Raw genomic sequence first — 23279 nt, forward strand, 5'->3', positions numbered from 1 at the left:
TTAGACTTAACTGCAATGAATTAATTCAAATAATCTGAGTAAATGAGATAAACCACTGAACTATAATTTTATAAGATATTACCATTGGGAGAAATAGGGTAAAGAATACACAGGTTTTCTAATTAATATTCCTTATAATTACGTGTGAATTCATAATGATCTCAAAATAAAGGTTTAATTAAAGTTTTATTCTCTTTCCTCTTGCTGGTTATCAAATTCAATTTGCAATTTCTTCTGTAGTGCATGAACACTATGACTCTATGGTTTAATCAGAAACAAAGACAAAAAATATTCTGCTCATTGAAGAACACTGTCATTTCTTATTTCTAAACATCTGGTTAATAGGAAGCTGTGATAACTATCAACGACCACTATTTCTTTTTCTGTCAAGGAGTCTGGCCTACCAAACACTATACTAAATTTTGAACAACCCAGACAGTTTTCACAACACCTAATATGAACAAGGAAAAAAGAACATATAAAAGATCAGGTCTCTGACCAAAAAATGCTTAAAATCTAAATAAAAAAGGGAAGACATGGATATACACAACAGTTGAGCTGTAAGCCCCAAATCTGGAACTGAGTCCAACATCCTCAGTGCTGTCACTCACTAGTGGTCTGCATCACGCTGAGTAATTCATCCAGAGGCTGAGCTCAGTTTCAGGTCGTTGCGAGGAACAAATAAAAATGTATTAAAAGCATTCTGCACAATTTTAAAAAATGCAAATGAATACTATGATTATTAGCAATAAAAAAATAAAAGCCACTATTTCTGCAGTCTCGATAAATTGCGTGTGATCGACCACTTCTCAATCCTACCTTAATATTTCACCAGATAACTGGAAATCAGGAGATGAAAAAGCCCCCAGGATTCAATAAATGTGAAAATCAGAACTTTATACATGCAGGACACTGAGATAGTTTATTCTTTTTTTTTTTTTTTTTTCAGGTGAAGTCATTGCAGAAAAATGTTGGCATGAAGGCCAACATACCTAAAGTTTGTTTCTAATAAAAGTTAACCTAAGACATACCAGAAATATAATCCATATTCATACATGTGGAATGTTGGCATATTGTGCCTCATTTATCCAAGGCAATAAAAGAAACTGGATTATATCACAGATAAGTGGACTTACGCGTACAATAGCACCAATGTGGATACTTCGAGATTAATCAGTGTAACCTACCCAATGTCATATTGCAAAGCAAAAATTTATGGCAAAAGATTTAACAAAGGAAAATCTTTCATCAAGAGTAAAGGGGACATGTAATTTTTCCAACATTTAAAATATTCTCCTACTTCATAAATCTGTGGTTCAAAGGCAGCAGGAAGACTTAAATAAGTTTATCAGATTTACTGAACATTTTTAGCTCTTACATGTCAAAAATCTGATGTGGGAACTGTCAAAGGATTGATGGATATGATTTCTGTTGAAATGTGTGCCTATTTAAGTATGATGAACTATTTGAAAATTAATCTAATTTCAAAACTTATAATGTCTGTATTCTTCTCTAATTTTTGTAAGATATTGAAGCAATACTTTTAAAGCGCTTATTAGTGTATCTCACATACTAGTTAACAATATATGTTAACTATTTTAATAGAAAATTCCATTAATAACAGTAGAGTGTTAGTTTGTAATACTGTGAATTATGTGAAGGTTCCAGAGCCCAAAAGCCTAGGTTCAAACACTTGCAGTACCACTTATTAGTTATGTATTTTTGAGTTTTCTCTTCTTTAAAATGGGTGTATTGGCAACCTCAGAGGGTTGCTGTGTAGATTAAATGAGTTAAAACTTATAAAGCAGTTATAGCAATGCCTGGCAACTTGGAATGCTCACTGCCAGTTTTCATTATCATCTATAGCAGAGCTGTCCACCAGAAATGTAATGAAAGGCATAGAACTAACACATTTTATTAATAGGTGCTCAGCAGACACATGTGCCTAATGCCTAATGTACTGAGCACCACAGTTATATTCTTTAAATTTCTTGAGGCTTACAGAAAAGCTCAAAATCGTACATCAATGATGAAATAAAGTACATTTCTGACACATTTTTCCTGTCTTTAATAAACATCTGAAACTATTCTGATTTTGCCCCCATTAACTTCTATGTAGGACCGCTTATGCTTCAAAACAAAAGTAAGAGGAAAGGAAACAGAGGCTTTAATATTCTTGTAAAGGAAGCACTAATTGTAATGTTAAGGAAGGTTATAAATTTCTCCTCTAAATCCCTCCACAATTTTTTTGTTCCAAAATAAAACCCAGACACCTAACTCATTTCAGGAAAGTACTTTTATTACCCAAAGATAAAAAAGACTAATCTGGAACACTGAAAAGAAGGAATATAAATTCTGGGAAACATAAAGCAAAATTTGTAACTTACACAGGTCAAAGGCAAATGTGAGATGTTATGGGTAAGGATGGTTTAAAAGTAAGTTTCTCATATGAATCAAAATTAAAAAGAAAACAAGTTCATCTGTATAAAATTCTCCAAGATAAACACTAGCTAAAATATTCTGAAGTTGAAGCTTACTCCACTGGTGACAAAGACATAGCCAAGAAAAAAAAAAAAATCTACATTGCTACACACAGGAAAGAAATCATTTGTCAAGGTCAGGGACGGAGAGTACTGGAAAGGTAAGGGGCCAGGGGTCAGAGGTTGAGTAGGGGGTGGAGGAGCAGCACAAGACTAGGTAATTTGGACCCTCTATCCTGAGGAATGCTGCAGCCACTGGGTCCACATCCCATAAGTTTCTATTACGGTCCCACATCTCTACCAAATGCAAGTGAAGAAATGAGGCTATGAGCAAGCTGTCCAAACAACTTTCCCTGAGCTCTCCTACTGATCTAATCTCTGTTGATTCTGCCACATCTGACCAAACTCTAGACTCATACACCTCAAGCTCTATCCTCCCACCTTTTCTCTTCTGTCTCCACACTCAGACTCTGGGTGATCTCATCCATTCCCATAGCTTTAAATAGCCTCTCCATGTCGACAATTTCTAAATTTATATCTCTAGCCCCTGCTGCTCCTCTGAACTCCAGACTCACTTATCCAGCTGCCCCCTAGACAAGACTACTTAGATATTCAGTAGGCAGCTAAATAGATCTTCCCCACCTCCTTCATCTCAAAAAAACGGCAACATCATCCACCAGCAGCATTATTTTCTTTTTAGCATTTATCACCACCACGCATAATTTGTTCAATGTCTCTTTCTCCCCAGTAGAATGCAAGCTGCCTGAGTGCAGATATTTCTGTCATGCTATGTAAGGACTCCAGGGGACTAATTCAGGCTGTATAGAACAGGCAGGGCTCTCGAGAAAATATCTGGGATGAAGCCTGAATGCCAAGATGGAGTCAATGAGAAAAGAACAAATGCCAAGGTGTAGTGTAGGTTCAAAAGAAGCTTGTAGTGACACATGAGGAGGAAAAGAAAGAAGCCCATAGGGCTGGAGAGCAGGGAGCAAGAAGGAGAGTATTAAGAAGGGAGGTGTGGGGAGTGGAGCCAGAGAGGAAATATCACATCCACAGCCCTGGAGGCAAAAGAGTCAAATTCACTATTTCAATACAAATAACAAAGAAGAGGTTACCAAGATCTCTTCCAGGAGGCCGTTTCCTCCTTCTCTAGGGAGTTCCCCAGTTATGTTAGTATTGGTTCAAATGAATTTAGAACAGCCTGGAATAAAATGGCAGCGTTTGCACAGTCAAGTCAGCTGTGGTCTGAAGAAAAAGAGCAATTTCTGTGTTGGTAGAGAAATTGAGGAAATGTCACCACAAAGTTTACATGGCTTAGAAGCCCTTCCTTGTGTTGGAGGTTTGTCTGAGTCTTTTCACAAAGACACCCAATCGATGACACCTTCTAATCAAAATCATTTAAGTGCTGCATTTCACAGGGAAAAATTCTAGGATTTCCAATAAAGAGGCACTATAAAAAGAAAGCCTATCTCAGTCAATACCAGATCCTGACATTTTAAGTAATAATTATTTTATTAAGGCCAGTACAAAGAGCTATTAAATTATTTCTTATATTTGTTCCAGTAAAAGGCTGTTCTCGGCCTAGACATGTGATGGCAGCTGTTGATCAACATCTTGGAAAATGCTGCAACTTGAAAGATAGTTTTTCTGATGAGAAGTAGACATACAATATACTATACTCTCAAAAGTTTCTGAAATACATTTTCCATTACTTCTCTGAGTCGCTTTTTTGTTGCATTAAAACTATGCATTTTTAGTTGGCTTTAGCAAAAATTTAAAAACCAAACAAAAGCCTCAATAATTAAAGTTAGAAGGAGGTAGGAGGAAGTTACGTTTCTAAAATCAATGTTTCTTTGGGCTCTTTTTCTGCAAATAGTCATTAAGTTACCAAGATGATGTATTCATCTTACTAAATATGGTAAATCATTAGAAATAAAAGAGAATTTATTCAAATTGTTAAGTGCTAAGTGCCTTCTTTCACCTTCATGGAATTTTATTTTTGTTTACTCATTGTCCTGATATACTTAAGATTTGGTCAAGCCTAATTGATATATAATACCCATGATTTATCAACTTAAAAAAAAGAATGATTAGATGGCTTTATAGAGTTCCTTTATGGTTTCACGGTACACTTAAAATATTCTGTGTCCCAAATAAAGCACTAATTTTTAAAATACAAATTCTTCAACACATCTTTGCACAAAATCTGTTACCAGCTATAGAGGTTGAGCATCCCAAAGCCAAAAATCCAAAATCAGAAAAGCCCCAAAAATCCAAAAGTTTTTGAGTGTAGACATGACACTAAATTCAGATTTTCAGATTTGGGGTGTTCAAATAGGCAGGCCGGGCACAGTGGCTCATGCCTGTAATCCTAGCTCTCTGGGAGGCCGAGGCGGGTGGATTGTTTGAGCTCAGGAGTTCGAAACCAGCCTGAGCAAGAGCGAGACCCCGTCTCTACTAAAATTAGAAAGAAATTAATTGGACAACTAAAAATATATAGAAAAAATTAGCCGGGCATGGTGGCGCATGCCTGTAGTCCCAGCTACTCGGGAGGCTGAGGCAGGAGGATCGCTTGAGCCCAGGAGTTTGAGGTTGCTGTGAGCTAGGATGACGCCACGGCACTCACTCTAGCCCAGGCAACAGAGTGAGACTCTGTCTCAAAAAAAAAAAAAAAAAAAAACAAGTAGAAGGCAGCAAATACTCCAAAGTGTGAAAAAATCTACGATCCAAAACACTTTTGGTCCCAAGAATTTCATATAAAGGATACTTAACCTATACTACCATTCAGCTGCAATAACATAATATGACTGGAAGTTCCGATTTATCACTTCAGTGTTTAGATTTGTGTGTTTAATGATTATTTTGTATATAATCTTCGTGGAAATGCATCTCATTAGGCTTTTATCTATAGACATTTTTTTCATTACTTTGCATATCCCTTATTTCAGACCTTTTCTAAAACAACAGGTAAAGCAATCAAACCCACAGTATGACTTCACTCATGAAAGCAGAATTTCTTCTTTGCCCCAACATTGGAAACATGGCCAAAAGCAGAAATGAAGATCTCTGAAACACTAAGAGAAGGTGGTCCAATCTTCATCTCCATGGCTTATAGGACACCCAACCACATTCCTCAGCCATTTCCTCTCCTTGGTCTCTGTCCTTGGCCCTGTCATCATACTGGATGATCTAAGATCCTGCCCATAAAACATCCAAATCTCTGAGCTCAGCCTTCTGGATTCCTAAGGCCTGTCTCCTGACTCAGCCACATCCTAACCTCATCACTCTCTGGACCAGCTCCAAGACCAAACTCAGTACATTTTAACTCCCACTCTTGATCACAGCTTCCCCATCTTCTGTCTCACCACTCTTTGCTCCCAGTGAACCCTCAACATGACTAAGTAGTTGTGCTTGCCCTCTCTGCAAGGCTATCAGTACCCTCCTGCCTCAACTATCACTGTACTCCATCAGGATCCTTTAATCCAGCACCACATCTTCTGAGCCAACCACCAACTTGAATCTGACCTCCCAACTGTGCTTACTGCCCATAGTCAATATTGGCTATTGCTAGAAAAATCCATGAAAGCATGGTAAGGAGTCTTTCCTTCACATATTTATGATGTGTGACTTCAACAACCCGTCATTCCTAACCCTAGTTCCTTTACTCTTCTCTTGAATATCCTGCCCCTGGCTGCTCTAAACTGTTTCTACAAATTCCTGGTCAGGGCAGATAACCACTCCTTCCTAACACCCTAACACTGTTCTCCACCTGTCCAACCGACCAATTTACTTTTGCAAAATTCTACTATGTTTTCACCAATCCTCTATTCCTTTTCTCCCACCTCAGAGGAAGAGCTTTGCCCCTGGTACAAAGTCTCCTCAGTGCTATAACATCGCCCTGGCTCTCTTTCCTCCCACAAGCTACAATACACGTTCTCATGTTCTTCAAACCAAAACATTGTCTAAAATTATAACCCATGGTAGTTGGTTTATTGCTCTCCTGAACTATTTGCACAGGATCTGAATCACAGCCTTGCCAATCCAGAATTGTATAGTCCCCTGGCTTCCATGCCACTTCCAACTCTTAATTTTCACATCTCTTTACTTTCCCATTTCTGTCATCAGCTCCTTTTCTTGGCCATAAGTGAACGTACTACCCAGATCTCCCCGTGGAAGTTGGACTTCTATCGTGTAGCTCAGAGATGCAAAGTGAAGATTATGTAAAAGGAATTAAAACAGTGTCGATTTATTCTTGAAGACTCAGGTCCAAGTCATCTCCACAAAAAAGCTTTCTCTGACCCCCCCTCAGAAAAGGTTAGCATCCCATAAAGGCACATAATATGTTACGTACCCAGTAGTATAGATCACATTGCGTGGCTATCTCGCCGATAGTGGTAGGCTAATGTCTCTCACAAGAATATAGTCACCCCACCATCACTACCACGAATCAGGACATTTCTTTGCCACTTTATCTATTTCTCCCACAGCTGCCAAATTAATCTCTCCTGAATCCCATATTGGTCTTTTCATTCTTCTCTTCAAAAACTTCTGGCAATTCCCCCATTACCCATAACAATCACCAAAAATTTCTTGGCCTACAACTTAAACCCTGCATATAGCCACAACTACCAATTAACCTTCTACTAATCCCTTCTAAGAACAATATGCCTTATTTCACAAATACATACAGCGCTTTCTCCGACAACATTTATACAACTGCTATACCCTACTTGTGTAATGCCTCCAGGGATTAAGTCACCTTAAAAACACCTTCCTCAAACTACTTTTTTTACAAATTTAGAAAGATGGCACCAAACTGTGCCACATTTCAAGAGCATTTAGTCCACATTTGAGTATTATATTTACAGCCAAACCTTAAAGATATTTTGAGTTCAGTTCAAGACTACAGCAATAAAGCAAATGTCACAATAAGGCAAGTCACACAAAGTTTTAAAAAACAATGTACACAAATAAAAATACTTTATTGCTGAAAATGATAATAATCATCTAATCCTTCGACAAGGCATAAACTTTTTGCTGGTGATGTAGGGGGTGCCTCATTGTGGATGGCTACTAACTGATGAGGGTGGTGGTTGCTGAAGGTTGGGTGGTTGTAGCAATTCTTACAATAAGACAAAAATTGTCTGTTGTGTCAACTGACTCTTCCTTTCACAAAACATTTCTCTGTAGCATATAATGCTGTTTGATAGCATTTTACCCACAGTAAAACTTGTTTTAAAACCGTAGTCTATTCTCTCAAACCCTGCCACTGCTTTATCAACTAAGTTAACAGAATATTCTAAATTCTTTGTCATTTCAAAAATGTTCACAGCATCTTCACCAGGAGTAGACTCCATCTCAAAAATCACTTTCTTTGCTCATCCATAAGAAGGAACTCCTCATCTGTTCACCTTTTTTCACGGGATTGCAGCAATTGAGTCACAACTTAAGGCTCCACTTTCTACTTCTAGTTCCCCTGCTATTTCTACTATATCTGCAGTGACTTCCTCCACTGAAGTCTTGAACCCCTCAAAGTCATCCATGAGGGTTGGAATCAACTTTTCCAAACCCCTGATAATGTTGATATTTTGACCTCCTCCCATGAAACAGTAATGGCATCTAGAATGGTAAATTCTTTCCAGAAGGTTTTCAATGTACTTTTCCCTAATCCATCAGAAGAATCACTATTTATGGCAACGACAACCTTATGAAATATATTTCTTAAATCATACTAAAAAGTTTGACTTAAAATGGCTCCTTGATCCATGGGCTGCAGAATGGATGTTGTGTTAGCACGCATGAAAACAACATTAATCTCCTTATACATCTCCATCAGAGCTCGAGTGACTAGGTACATTGTCACTGAGCAATAATATTTTAAAAGGAATCTTTTTCCTGATAAGTAGGTCTCAGCAGTAGGCTTAAAATAGTCAGTAAAGCATGCTATAAACAAATGTGCTGTCATCCAGCCTTCAAGTTCCATATCTAGAACACAGGGAGAGCGGATTTAGCATAATTCTCAAGGGCCTAGGATTTTCAGAATGGTAAATTAGCCTTGGCTTCAATTTAAAGTCACCAGCTGCATTAGGTCCTAACAAGAGAGTCGGCCTGTCCTTGGAAGCCAAGCATTGACTTCTCCTCTCTAGTTATGAAAGTCCTAGATGGCATTTTCTTCCAACAGAAGGCTGTTTCGCCTCCACAGATACTCCATTGTTTAGTGTAGCCACTTTCCACGTTCATCGCTTATCTTAGCTAGATCTTCTGGGTAATTTGCTGCATTCTATATCAGCTCTTGATGCTTCACCTTGCAGTTTTAAGTTATGGAGATGGCTTCTTTCCGTAAACCTCACAAACCAATTTCTGCTAGGTTCAAACTTTACTTCTGCAGCTTCCTCACCCCTCTTAACCCTCACAGAATTGAAGAGTTAGGGCCTTGCCATGGATTAGGCTTTGGCTTAGGGGAACATCATGGTTGGTTTGGTCTTCTATCCAGACCACTAAAACTTTCTCCATGTGAGTAACGGGCTGTTTCCCTTTCTTATCATTTGTGTGTTTACTGAAGTAACACTTTAGATTTCCTTCCAGATATTTTCGTTTGCATTCACAACTTAGCTGACTATTTGGCACAAGAGACCTAGCTCTTGGCCTATCTGGGATGTTGCCATGGCTTCCTCACTAAGCTTAATCATTTCTAGCTGTTGATTTAAAGTGAGAGATAGGTGACTCTTCCTTTCACTTGAACACTTAGAAGATACTCTACGGTTATTAATTGGCTTAATTTTAATATTATTGTGTCTCAGGCAATAGGGAGGCCCAAGGAGAGGGAGAGACAGGGGAACAGTTGGTGGAGGAGTTGGAACACACACAACATTATGTTTACCATTTTATATGGGTGCAGTTTGTAGCACCCCAAAACATTCATAATAACCAAAGACCCCCACAAAAAATATTAATGAAAAAGTTTGAAACATTGTGACAATTACCAAAATGTGACACAGAGACACAAAGTGAGCACATGCTGTTAGAAAAATGGTGCCAACAAACTTGCTTAAAGCAGGGTTGCCACAAACTCTTGCAAAAAAAAAAAAAAAAATACAGTATGTGCAAAGCACAATAAAGTGAAGCACAAAGAAATGAGATATGCCTGGATGTGTGTACATAATCCCCTAACTGGATGGTGAAGCAATGAAATCAAAGATGTTTAAATAAGTGTGTAACCCTCATGATAACTGACCTTTTCAGCATCATTATCACCATCAATATGTATTTACTATGTGGCAGGTGCTGCTATTAATATAAATTCTTTACAGCAATCTTATGGAGTACATATTACTATTTTTCCCATATCACAGATGAGCATACTGGGTCACAGACAGGGACCATCACAGAAATTTGAATACAAGAGATATTTTTGAATGGATAAGTATTTTACCAATAATCATGCTCTAATCCTTTTGCATAAATTAACCCATCAATCTAGAATGCTTTTCCCATTCTTCTCAGTCTAGCAAAATCCTCCCAGCCTTCAGGACCCAACTCAAATGTCACTTTTTCAGGAAAAGGTCCTGGTAACACCCTGGCAAGTTAGTACCTCCTTCCATGAACTGTCTTTAATGCTTGAAATGTGTCTTTGTTATAACACTGGGGCTGTTAAAACTTCTAAGTGTTTGCTGAATTGGAATGGGTTTCTTAATGTCAGTTTATTCAATATTTTTAATTCTCAGAACAACTGAATGTCAAGCAAAATAAGGTCATTTACATCTGCTGAACAAATGAAATAATTAGAACAAATAATTATCTTATTAGCAGTATTTGATAATTATACTCAGGAATCTTTTCCCAAATAAATATATGTAATATTTAGTACATGTATCAAGTCATAAGGTCTTACATGACTGTCTAAATCAAGGGATCTATTCTTTCTTTTTAATATATCCAAACAAAGCCATATTCTTAAGAAACACTGAACAGACTTACCAGTCTTCTCCTTTCTTCTTCTACTGCAATAAGGAGCCTTGCAAATTCTTTTAGAGACTGAGCTATTAAAAAAAAAAGAAAAGCCATTAATCTTTTCTCATTGCTAGTATCTAATTACAAAAAACAAGCATTATAATGAAGCTAATTATTAATTTAGTATACAGTATATATACTATAGTATATACTATATAGTATATAGTATATAGTATATTCTATGGTTTTATGTTTACATAACCATAAAACAATATATAATAGGATCCTAATGACTAACAGATATAGGTTTGCTTGCACGTTACAAATTGAAGTTTAGAGGGTACCAAGAATAGTATTTTTTCTTCAAAGGCACTAGCAGAAATATAGTTTATACATTTAATATATAAAACATACACAATATCACTAACATAGTATTGAAATGATTTGTAAGCAGTGACCTAAAAATAATAAAATATTTTTAAGTCTGTAAGAAGCAATAAATCTAGTACTATTTGATGCACTTAGTAGCAGCCAGTAATACAAAGTCTCCCACTGACTTCTAGAAGTTCAAGGGTCACGGATATTTGAATACAGATCCTATATTCTAAAGGGGTCAACTTTACTCCCACATCCAAGGTATATTAGACTTTTGCTATTCAATTCAGTGTGGTCAGAAGGAACAGCAACATTAGCATGTTAGTAAGTTTGTTAGAAATGCAGACTCTCAGGCCCCAGCCCAGAATGCATTTTAAACAAGATCCCTTGGTGATCTGTATGCATATTAAAGTTGAGAAGCACTGCTTTAGGAAACTATTTGCACCCATACTGTTATGCCTTTAGTAGGAATTAGACAAGGATAATTACCTCAATTGGAATGAGAAAGAATCGAGTATTCAGAAACACTGGGAGAACCAAAAATAAGTATATAAATTAATGGGGAGTTACAGTACCATATTCTTTAAAGATGCATAGTTCCAAATGCCAATTGTGAAAGACTAATTCATCTACATCAAGTTTCATGCCTAATACTTAATATGAATTATTAACAAAAGTCAGAATGTTTGAGTCACAAAAGTGACAACACAAAGTGAATGCAAAATTTATTTCTATTTAAGCTCTAAACCTTCCCTTATACATCCTTATTCATTAGGCTCCCAGTCACTTCCTTTACCCGTAGTAATACTGAAAACATCGTGTGAGACCAGAACTCTATAAGTCTGGCATAAAGCCGACAATAAAGGCAGGTAAGTAAGGAAAAGAAATCGGGAGTCTCATCAACAGAACTCATTAAGGAAGAGTAAAAATGTTTTCCATTCGAGAATTAAAACTCCCCATCTAGGATTTTGTTTTCCTCTTTTCAGAACTACTGGCTTACACTAGTCAAGCTGGTGTGAAATGCTATCCCTGTGATTACATCACACTGAGTTTTATTCAGTTACCATAACAGAAATCAAAGGATTACCTGGGAGACTCAGGTTAATCTGATAAACACATTAATAGAGTAAATATAATTTTTTTAAAGGTTAGAAAAATTAGTTTAATTTTTTCAAAACTACTGATATTGATGCTATAATACATCCCAGTTTTCACAACAGTAAGTTGACCAGAAAATTATTTATAAATCTAAAGAAGATTTTAACTGGAGTGTGTAATAGCATATTATACTTTTTTATGTTTTGTTTTTGAGACAGAGTCTCACTCTGTTACCCTAGCTAGAGTGCAGTACCATGATCATAGCTCACCACAACCTTGAACTCCTGGGCTCAAGCGATCCTCCTGTTTCAGCCTCCCAAGTAGCTGGGACTACAGGCGTGCACCACCATGCCCTGCTAATTTTTTGTATTTTTAGTAGAGATAGGGTCTCGCTCTTGCTCAAGCTGTCTCTAACTCCTAATCTCAAGCCATCTTCCCACCTCAGCCTCCCAGAGTGCTAGGGTTACAGGCATGAGCCACCGCACCGGCCCCATCATCATCCTTGCAAGTGTCTACTATGCCCACTGAAGCTCTCTGTTGGTAAGCTTAAAGAAATTAGCAAAACTTTGGATGATAGAAGGCAAAGTTATCATGCCTACAGAGAAAGAAGCTAAGAGGTAAATCAATTTGGGCTGCTTGAGTACAATGATAAGTACTTTAAAAAAAAAAAAAAAAAAAGGAAGGAAGAAAGAAAGAAAACTCCAAGCCAATTAATAACTCCTGGGAAAACAAAGTTATACAAATAACACGATCATAATAAACTAAGTAGCTGATTTGTAAGTAATATGTACAAAGTCATTACAATATGAACATTAAAAATTGATTTTACCAAAATTAAGTTTTAACTCTACTGAGAGGAAAAAGGAGTGTGTAAGACAGTATGAAGTATGAAGTCATATATGACAATAGTATAAAACCAAATGATGAGATCTAAAAAACAAACAAACAAACAAACAAACAATAGGATAATCATGAAAAATCATGAAATCATGAAAAAATTAGAAGAAATGACTAAATGTTCCAAGTGGTCTTTCTGGGGGATTAAAATAAGTCGTGGGGACTGGCAGGATAGGAGATTGCCAGTTTTTTAAGCCTAATAAAATCTATAACTTTTAAAACAAATAATCAACAATAAAACATGCTACAAATGCTTTCTTTTCCTACTAGCCTAAACCCTAGGAGGGCATAGAGCACATGTTACAAAATGTCACAAAAGGGTAAATAAATATCTAGTACGTAGAAGCCTGCCGACAGCTATTTTGTAATAAATGAAAACATAATTCGATTTTAGATTGGCAGGAGCACACTTGAACCTCCCACTTGGTCAGCCAGAGAAGGATCTCCAGCCCAAGCAGTATTTCCCATGCCTATGATGACTGCTGAAGTCTGCGGGCTTCCCCAAAGTACCTACTACTTCAAGAGTAAATTGTGAAGTTGCCGTAAGTTAGATTTTGGTTACAAGTAAGAAAACTCAGGTTTTCATGTTGCTGTTCTACCTCTGTGTCCAAAAATTAATGATGCTGTTTTCTATTTTACTTGAATGGTTTTCTGGTTTGTTTCCCATCTAAATACTATTTATAGACTCAGTAAGATAATAGTTGATTATAATGAGAATGTCTGAGAAGAAAAATTTTAACATGCAAAACAATTGCGTGTCTGGTTCCCCACAACAAAAACTACTCTCCCTCCAGCAGTTTTCTGGGACTGACCCAAATTTGACAATAAATTTTGTTCCCTCATTTTCCTTTTGTTGATTTTTCAGGGAAAAGACTTCAAAAAAAAACTAAGATTGTTCTCTTTAAATTTTATAGTCTCAGTTCCATAAAAGTATATATTTCTTGGTTCAAATGAAGCATTCATGTTTGTCATTTGTTCTATAAAAAATAAAAAGCTGGAAACACTACTCATTTTATGAATTATTAACAGTGGCCTACTAACTTCTTAATCCCATATATGAAGTTTTCCCCTAAATCTTTTTATTTATAATGATGTAAAAGTATTGCATTAATAGTTTACTAGGCATAACATAACACAGATCTTTCTGTGTTTTCTTAAACAGGAATTAACAATACCATAGAGCAGCTATTAATATAAATGAATTCAAGGTATTATCACATAAATTGGATTTTAAGAGAACAGGCTGGTGGGGATCTATCTCCAGTCACTTTCCTGCCTTCCCCACCCTCAAAATCTAAAAGGAACCTCCCACACAAGCCAGCCATGTCCAAACTGCCCTAGCAGCTCCCTAGAGATGAGAGGCCAGGGTTAGAATTTCTAGTGTACAATGACCTACAAATGCCTTAAGAGACTATGAAAACTATGGGAGGTCTATTCTACACCAGATCTTGGGCACAAAGCATATACAAAATAACTACCCCCATCCCAGCACCACCCATCACAGTGCTTTATACAGAACAGCTGTTGAGTTTGTGTGAATGCTTGAGGCATTTCTTCTAAGACTCTACTGAAGCAAAATCTGAAGAAAGTCTTTTATTATATGCAAATGTCTAATACCCAGGTATAAGCAATTATTTGTGATGTTTCGGATTTTATTTACCAATATTAATATTTATGTAAAAAAACAACTACTTTATTATCTCATTTGGGGGGTCTAGACTAACATCTAATATGACAGCTGGTCTTACAGTTACTTATTTTGACCATATCTATGTTTTATGACAAGAGCTTGATTTAGTCATATTCAAAAAACAATACTTAATCCACAGTGGACTTTCAACAGACGATCATTAATGAATTCATGAGTTCAACAATACATTCCCACAGTCAACTTGCTTTACAAGGAGAAACATACCAACTCTTGTTCTAGGATTCATGAAATATTATGGAAAGGACAGGCCACTTTGGAAAATTATATTAGCTATCTAAACTCCTGCCACCTGCGTGAAACTTTCCTGACTGTATTCATCAATAATAATCTCTCTCTTTCCTGTCCATCTGGAGTACAAGATTACTGGGGAGCAATCAAAATATAGTTTCATATATAAATTTTAACTTTCCAACAAATTATTGAAGTCAAGAATATTGTTATAGGCTTCCTTTTTATCTCTACAATGTAATACTGGAAAAACACTTTTGGAACAAAAAAAAAAAAATCTAGTATTCGAGTGTATTTATGACAGGTCCTGAGAGTATAAACATTCAAAAAGACAACAGTTGAATCACACCTAGACAGTGATGAAGTATGATAATGGCTTCTATATTTGCCAATATCATAAATTCTGAAACATTCCTGAACTGTCTAAGATATTTCCTAGCTTGATCATTTCAGCAGGCTTAAATTTACCTTACTATTTTTGACTGGAAAACCTGTTTAGTGTCCGAAAGTAAGGATGAGAACGAATCAAAACAACTACTCCTTGTTCACTGTTGACGTAACTCCACTATCTTAAATACTAGGCATTATACTATCAAACGTTTCAACAATAGCTCAGCTTGGGCTTTACGTGTTTTACAACTACAGTGAGAAATAAGAAAGTATGTCTCTTGCAGCCAACCAACATTTATATCATAATCAGACAATGCTGTGTTACAAATTTCTTCCAAAAGTCTTTCCTTAAATTTAAAATGGCATAAATACACACCCAATCAAAAGTACACAAATTCAATGATACATGCAATTATGTCAACAGCACTTTATTATCAACTTTATTAGAGTGATAAGCTTTTTACAGTGATAAGCTATCACAGAGAACTGGGTCAGCAGTAAGGATTTAGACTTTGTTACATCTCAAGGAAAATATGAAAATCTGTAAAGTCTATAAAAGCCAGATTGAACCAATGCAATCACATTTTTTAAGTCCAAATGATGCCCCAATAATAACCTTACTTTTCCATTTGGATAGGAGATGTAAGCTCTGTCAAGCTCTTTCTTAGCATCCTTCTGGATTGACTTTTCATAAAGAGTAGGAGACAGGCACTAAAACATTAACACTTAAATTGGACAGGAGCCAGAGCAGGTGACTTGGTCATATCCTTCTAGATCTGGCCACACCAAGAAAAATAAAAGTAGGAGCAACATGCGTAGCCAAGTGACACCCAGCCTTACACTATAAAAGCATGCAATAAGCTAAGGGGCATCACATCACCAGCAGTTCATGCCAGGAACTCCCACAGAGAGAGTTTTAATTCTTTTGAATACTTAAAAGATCAAAGGTAGCATACTGACTGCAGTACCCAACAGAAAGTTTTGATTCAGGAACAATTTCACCCATAAACAAGGCAAGCGGCACAATCAGCTTGTGGCATGCCTGAATAATACATAGCATGTCAGCAGAACAGACTGAGTGGTATTAAAAGTGACACCAACTCTCCCACCAGATATGTGGTATCTTTGGTAGCAATTAATACCCTCACGGATCGGCCATCCACTCTCTGCAATACTGGCATTACGTGCAACCACAAATCTTAGTTATTATTTTCCGGGAGCCACAACATCAAATAAGATTTTTCCACTCCATTTGTGGCTTCAAGTTCCATGGATGCTTACTTGCAAAGCCAATAAATTGCTTCCTAAATCAACGGAAAAAGTCACAGGCTCAATGATGAATGCTGGCAGGTCTCACGCAAATACACTCTAGTACCAAGAGGCACTCGTCTCTCTTCTAATACTTCACAGCCCCTCGGTAGCTAAAGTCTCATAGGAGAAACACATGGAGAGTTAGTTATCTTTGGGGTAACTAAGCCTGGTGCTCCACAATGTCCTCCTTGTGGTCAGATTTTTTTTAAAATTGCCAAACGCCAATCAAAAACAGAGACTCATCTTGAAACCAAGTTCCTGAAAGCTTACATTTAAATTCTTCTTTTACATTTTATCAATGCATCCTAGTATAGCAATGCATTCAGGGGAACTTGGTTTAGGCAAATATGAGATATACCAAGTTGGAAGAGCTTATTAGACATCATTTTAGTAATAAAAAGCTGTTTAATATTATAGCATAATTTCCCTATTAAGTATTAAAGAATAAGAAATGCACAGTCTGCAAAGGAAAATGGTAATAAAATCTTTATCAAGTTGACCAGGTTCTCTGCATAGAGTGAGGGACAGCCTCGTCTCTGCCACCACACCTGTCTGCTACCATCACCTGTGCTGTGTTGGGTTCCTCCAGCACTCAGACGCCAATCCAGACTCTGAACAGGACACAAGTAAGGAACTCCAAGTTCTCCAAGGAATCCCTTGCTTCCAAGGGATTTTTTTATGCTTTCTTTCATTCCTGTTTATCCTCTAACCATACTACCCAGACTCTTGGCAGAGATTATGGCCTATAATCTAGTCTCCTTTTAAAATTCTCAACTGCTGTTCCCAAAGCCTCCCTCCATCCCTGGGTTCTGACAATTCATGGGTCCCCAGGCACTAACCTGTGCCATACTTTAATCTGACCTGTCAACGTGGGTCCCAGCGTTGCCTGCCAAAGCACATTTAGGCTGAGATTCAGAACCTGTGCCTGAATCTTTAATCTTTCACTCTCTTCTGGTCTAACTAGATACTCAGTCTGGTTTCTTTTACCCTCACTGTCATAACAGCAGGACTCAAAAAAGGAAAGACACCTTTTGCAAGCCAGAAACTTGCCCTATAAAACATTCCTGCTACTACTGCTCCAGACTGTTAGGATTACCTATGAAAATTGAGTAGAATTACCATGACTCCTGGCTAAAAGTCGCAGTGGATATACAGAAATAATTTCAGGCTATATATATAACGGTTTTTCCTTAATATACTTTTCCTGAACTAGCATAGGACCTCTTAGTAATATCTGCTCTGAAACTGCCAAACTACATGGTAGTTTGAGAGTTCAGGTATGTATACTAACATATATACTCAGTTTATATACATGTCATATATGTATTTCACAAAAGGCCAAATTTTGGCAAATGCATACATGCAAATATAAAAAGGACAACCTTTCAATTTCATACAATTCAATAACTTGATTCCAGCTGGTTTTTCCTTACACTTCATTCCACTATCTTATTACTTCCAATGAATTTCATCTGAATTCTTGAGAGCATCTGTCACTGAGATTTTGTCAATGCAGTGTTGTCACACACTCTGCAAGTCACATATTTTGTTCTTTCCACAAACACATTAATGTGCTAATGAAAATGAAAAATTGCGCAATTCTGATGTTGCCTCATTTTATTTTAGTGGTGTTTAATCTGTTCCCCAAAGCCAAACCAACCCCCAGATCAGAAACCACTTTCCCAAATGTGAGAATCCTCCCATTTGGGAGCTCCTCTACCAATAAGTAGCAATGATACAAATACTCTCTCATTTAATGTCCACACAGTAATATGAGGTACTGAAGTAGGTGGGAGAAAAGGAGGAATCCATCAGCTTGAAAGCTTGCCCCATGATCCCAGAGCTAGTTAAGTACAGAAGGAGGTATTTAATTTTCACTGTTTGATTCCAAAGTCTGTTCTCTTCCAGCAAACTATTATTGCCAAGAGGAAAAAAAAAAAAAAAAGTAGTGCCAGCCTACACCCTGCTACGTTACAGGAGGGAAAGAACAGGCTTATCATCTTTAAAGCCAAACAGTCCCGGAGCTGTTTGTGCTCAAAGGGTAATCAGGCGCCAAGTACCCTGACTGAAGGGGAACAATCAGGAATTTGTTGCTGACAAGCAACCACTTATACCTCCCGCTCCGCTCCCCCCATCCTTCCTGCCATCAGAAATGGCCCTCCCAGCACTCCTTCACATTCCACAGGCTGAAGCACCCCTTCATGCTCCTCTGCACCCAAGCCCCCTGCCACCACCCTAGGGAAGCTTCAACATCCGCTTCCTTGCCCGGGGCTCTTTTCCACAACCTCTTGACTTCCAGTGACCTCTCCTCTGTAATTCGCACACCCACAAAGACGCTAAAAGTTCAAGCTATCTAACCTCTCTGCTTTTGCTCTTTGGCAATCCTTTCATTCAACTCTAGTTTATGCTTAATCTTATTTCCCACAGTGGCTATCTAAAAAGAATTTTCTTCTTTTCACAAGAACCCAGCCCCAAACTTCCCCTCACTCTTACCAGATGGCCTGGCCTCCTGCTCCTGTGAGAGAAGTTCAAGACCCTCTGATGGACACTATCTCTATTCATTCTCTTCAACTTGCCTTCAGGCTCCGAAAAGAAACCCTCTTCCTCTCAAAAGCTAACAACTCCCCACTAAGCTTCTAATCTCCCCTCCCTCTCACAGTTATTTCCATTATCACTCTTCCTTCTCACAAAGCTGTTTCTCCTTCCCCTTGCCTTATAAACTAACTCCAAGCAAGGGTCCTATTATCCTAATGAGGTACAAGGAGCAGGAAGACATAGGGGTGGGGGAAGGAGGAGCAGATTTATTTGATACAGGTGCTAGCACTATTCAAAGCTCTTTAATGTTCACAGTATCCTATGAGAAAGTCACATGTAAAATACCCAAATCACCATTCTCTGAATTTTTCAGATAGGGAAATTGAAGTATATGGGTTAAATAATAAGCACAATCAGAACTAATGACCTGCAGAGCTAAACTTTGAACTCAAATTAGCTCACCTGAAATTAATACACTTTCCTACGACTCTGGGCATAGCCCCAACTCACCATGCTAAATTTAACAAATTAAAGTAGCTCCTCGGAATTTATACTAGGGATTTTGTATGAATCTCAAACTTAACATCTGTCAAAACTTAATTCACAATTCTGTTCCACTCCTAGATACCCTGGCCACATAAGAACACATAAATATGTTCAAAACACCATTTTCCTAGTAATTTCAGTCATGAATTATCTTCAGTCCTTCCTTCCATATATCCAGTCACCAAATGCTGCTGCTTTGTCTCCTCTACCCTTCTTACATACCCATGTAAGGATCTCACTCCATCTTTGCTATAATAGAACATTAGTTTTCCAGCTTCTGTGGCTCTAACTCATTGTGTATATTAATGCCAGAACAAAATTCCTAGAGGTCAACCTTGATCATGTCGTTGTCCAACTCAAAATCCGTGAATGGGTAAATAAAGTCCAAACTCCATACTGCAAATGAGTTGAGGCCTCTGTGATATGGCCATAAGGTACATTTCAAAGTGTCTTAGTCCAAGATGCTACTATTTTTAATGTCGAATGTTACACTTTCGAACTACTACACATTCCTGTAACTTCCCATTTCGATGTTTCTCCTTTACCTGTATTTCTCAGCTGCATCTTACCTAACCATTAGGACCCAGTTCAAATAACCTGCTCTAATTGGGCAACTTCTGATGTTTCCAGCTTTGATACTCTCACAGCACTTTTGTCCTTAGTATACCTAAAGCACTCAACACGTTCTCCTTAGTGATTACATGGTAAGTTATTTTTTGCCCCCCTTATATTTAGTAAGCACATAAGGGCACAAGAAGATTTGATTCATGTTTGCATGTACTAAATTACCGCTGATGTTCTTTGCAGTCAGAAGACACTTATTACTAATAGAGAATTCTATAGAATCCAAAGTCTACATCAGCATGAGCTAAGTCACACCTTGAATATTATTTTAATTTGAAAAGCTGATTTCCTTTTCGTTCCTAGGAAATGTGCACAGCATCTACACTGGCCCATGAAAATCATCTCTTATTCTAAGGACATATGCTTAAAACAAAACCTTTTCTCAGGCGGTGAAGGACAAAGTGTCAAGAAATGACCAGGTTTCCCTGCAAACACACAGCATCTACAGCTCTGATGGCTCCACTGGCACAACTCTGGGCATGAGGGATCCGATGATGCAAAAAGTCTACACCTCTGGCACAAACTAAAACAGCACCCTCCCCAACTGTGCCTCCCGCTGCATAAGCCACAAGTTTATTGTTTAAAGTAGTGGTTTTGCGCAGGCTGCATCAGATACCAAGGATCTCCATAAAATTAACAGCTCCTAGGGCCCCCACACAGGGGAGTCTACCTTAGTTCAGGTCTAGGCTGGAGCCCAGGAATTGAATTTTTTAAGGCTCCCCACAGTTGATTCTGATGCTAGGCAGTCTGGCAACTCCTAACTTTGGGAATAAAATAAAATGAATGCTTTGTGTGGGGAATTAAAGGTTCAAACTACATTTAAGTAGGAAACAGTGTATATTTTAATAAGATTTGTAAGGATCATCTCTACTTTCTTGCTTGAAGCTCATCTGTATTTTAATGTCAGAAATATTACTCTCAGCCCTCAGAGACATTAACTCTGAGTCCCAAGAATCAAGTATGACCCCAAATCTCTTCCCTCCACAGCCCCCTGAATCATGATTCAGCAACTATCCTGAATTCTATCCTTGACAAAGAAATGACTCCAAATTAGCACTTTTATTTTTTTGGGACACATAGTCCTAGACAACTATCCAAGGCAAATGTTTCTTTTACTCTTTTTTAGACCTATTATTCAACTCTATTCCTGTTTTCCCACTTCTCCTATATTCTTTTTCCTTTCCCCTCCCCCAAATCTCTTCTTCATTGCTCATGTTTGTCCTTGCTTTTTGCCAATGAGTTCTATTAACTTCTGAGTGTCCATGTCCTACCTCCTAGCTCACTTATTTCAGACACAATCTCCAGGCCTATTGCTTTTCTCGTCCAAACATTTCATGTCCAAATTGAAATTATATTTTTATTATTTCATTCACATTTACAAAAGTGTTCTTTTGGTTGATAAAGAATTTGATGATGAGGGTAATCTCTGATTCATTGTGAACTGGCAAAGACTTCCATGCTGTAATTCATCACATATACAGATGTCAGAGTAAACCTTCTAAAGGGCAACTTCAATCAAAAGCCTTGAGTGTCTCCCAAGAACCTGCAAATTACACTCTAGACTATACAGCAAAGCCTTCTATAATTTTCTTTGGCTCTCAATCCTTATACTACGACTAAGAGAATATAACATCCTAGCTTTCTTCAATATTGCAAATATCAAGGCAATGAAAATGCAAGTGCACAATCAGACTAAGCATGCTCACACAATGAAAGAAACCCAGAGCAGGAAGATGAACAGAGAACTGGGAAAATTCTCCAATGTTCTAAATACTTCAGAAGGAATCTAGCACTGGTACAGCCAGCATGCCTCAGAAGTATTTACTCCTTTTGCACTAATCAGTTTCAAACACATCCAGAAATAGGTCAATGTCTATGGGGTCGTGTAAATTTCATTACACAGGGACTAGAAGATAAAAAAATGTTCATGTTATGGGCAGTTTGCTGTAACACTAATATCTGGAAATTACAGATACCTATATTTTAAAAATATTACAGAAAAAATTTAAATAATTTTCACTCTTTTTGTATCTTTATAGCACGCATCACAGCCTAAGTTAATACAGTCTTATGTGTTTTATCATCTAACTCCTGTGGCAAGTAGGCAAACTCCATTGGGGAGGGGTTTTTTTCTGTTTGGCATACTTATGTGTCTTCAGCACCCAACATGGTACCTGACAGATCCTAGGTGCTCAATACATATTTATTGAATGAATGACGTAAACCCAAAGTCAAAGTTCATGTCCTGGGAGGTGGTGATCAAACTTCTAGAACCTGTGCAAATTCAGAAAATCATTTCACCTCTGGGTGTAAAAGAAAATGACAGCATTGGCTCCCATGCTTGCCAAGGTCTCTTCCTACTCCAATATACTAAATTTGGAATTCTAGGAAACCAGGCCAATATTTCTGACAGAAGTAGCATTTTTCTGTTCATTCAAAAAATAATAATAATAATAATCAGCTCACATTGTTCCTCCCTACCTCTACATGTATATAAAGAAGGTAAGAGAATGATCCTAGAACTAGAGAGATGCAGCTCCCACATAGAAAGATATAAACGATTCCACTCCAAGAAAACTGTGTCACAATACACAATGAAGTGTGAGCTGTAATGTTTGTGGATAAACCTCACAAAGAAAACCAGGAAAATACCAAATGGGGCCAGCAGGCTGAACACAGAAATGACATATGACCATTGACCTTTTTCCAATTATCAGAAGCACAAACTATGCACATAACACCCACAGGGGCCACCCTTTACTTTTCTGGTGCCTGATGTTTGCCAACAGGCACCCAGCTAGGCCTGGTCTATCGTGAATATGTTCTTCTTACCACAATGTACTTTGCTTTTATAGCATTCAACACAATTGTGACTTAGCTGTAATTGGTTGTTTAATGTTGGTGTCCCCAGTGAAAATATAAACTACCTAAGCCACTCACAGCAGCCCAGTTGAGACTTGAGTATTTACTGAATAAATGAGTTTTACAGACAGGAGATGCAGGCACAAACAGGTTTAAAGAGTGGCAAGAGAAAGCTACAAAGCAGGTTTCTGATTCTAATCCCTGTCATTGTCCTTTTGTCCTTTCACTTTAGCATATTGCTCTTACAGAAGAACAATACTCTATCCTGTTAC

General features: G+C 37.6%; 1 protein-coding gene across 1 annotated transcript in view; it reads right to left on the reverse strand.

The window, feature by feature from the left end:
- The window catches only part of ARHGAP42 (Rho GTPase activating protein 42), a 333741-nt gene that overhangs the window by 227117 nt on the left and 83345 nt on the right, over positions 1 to 23279 (reverse strand). The window contains exon 3 of the mRNA XM_012659813.1: positions 10458 to 10519. Coding sequence (XP_012515267.1) covers positions 10458 to 10519 — 62 coding nt within the window. The remainder of the gene's footprint in view (positions 1 to 10457; positions 10520 to 23279) is intronic.

The sequence above is a fragment of the Propithecus coquereli genome, unplaced genomic scaffold (genome assembly GCF_000956105.1).
Source record: "Propithecus coquereli isolate 6110/MARCELLA unplaced genomic scaffold, Pcoq_1.0 Scaffold636, whole genome shotgun sequence".
NCBI classification, from domain to species: domain Eukaryota; kingdom Metazoa; phylum Chordata; class Mammalia; order Primates; family Indriidae; genus Propithecus; species Propithecus coquereli.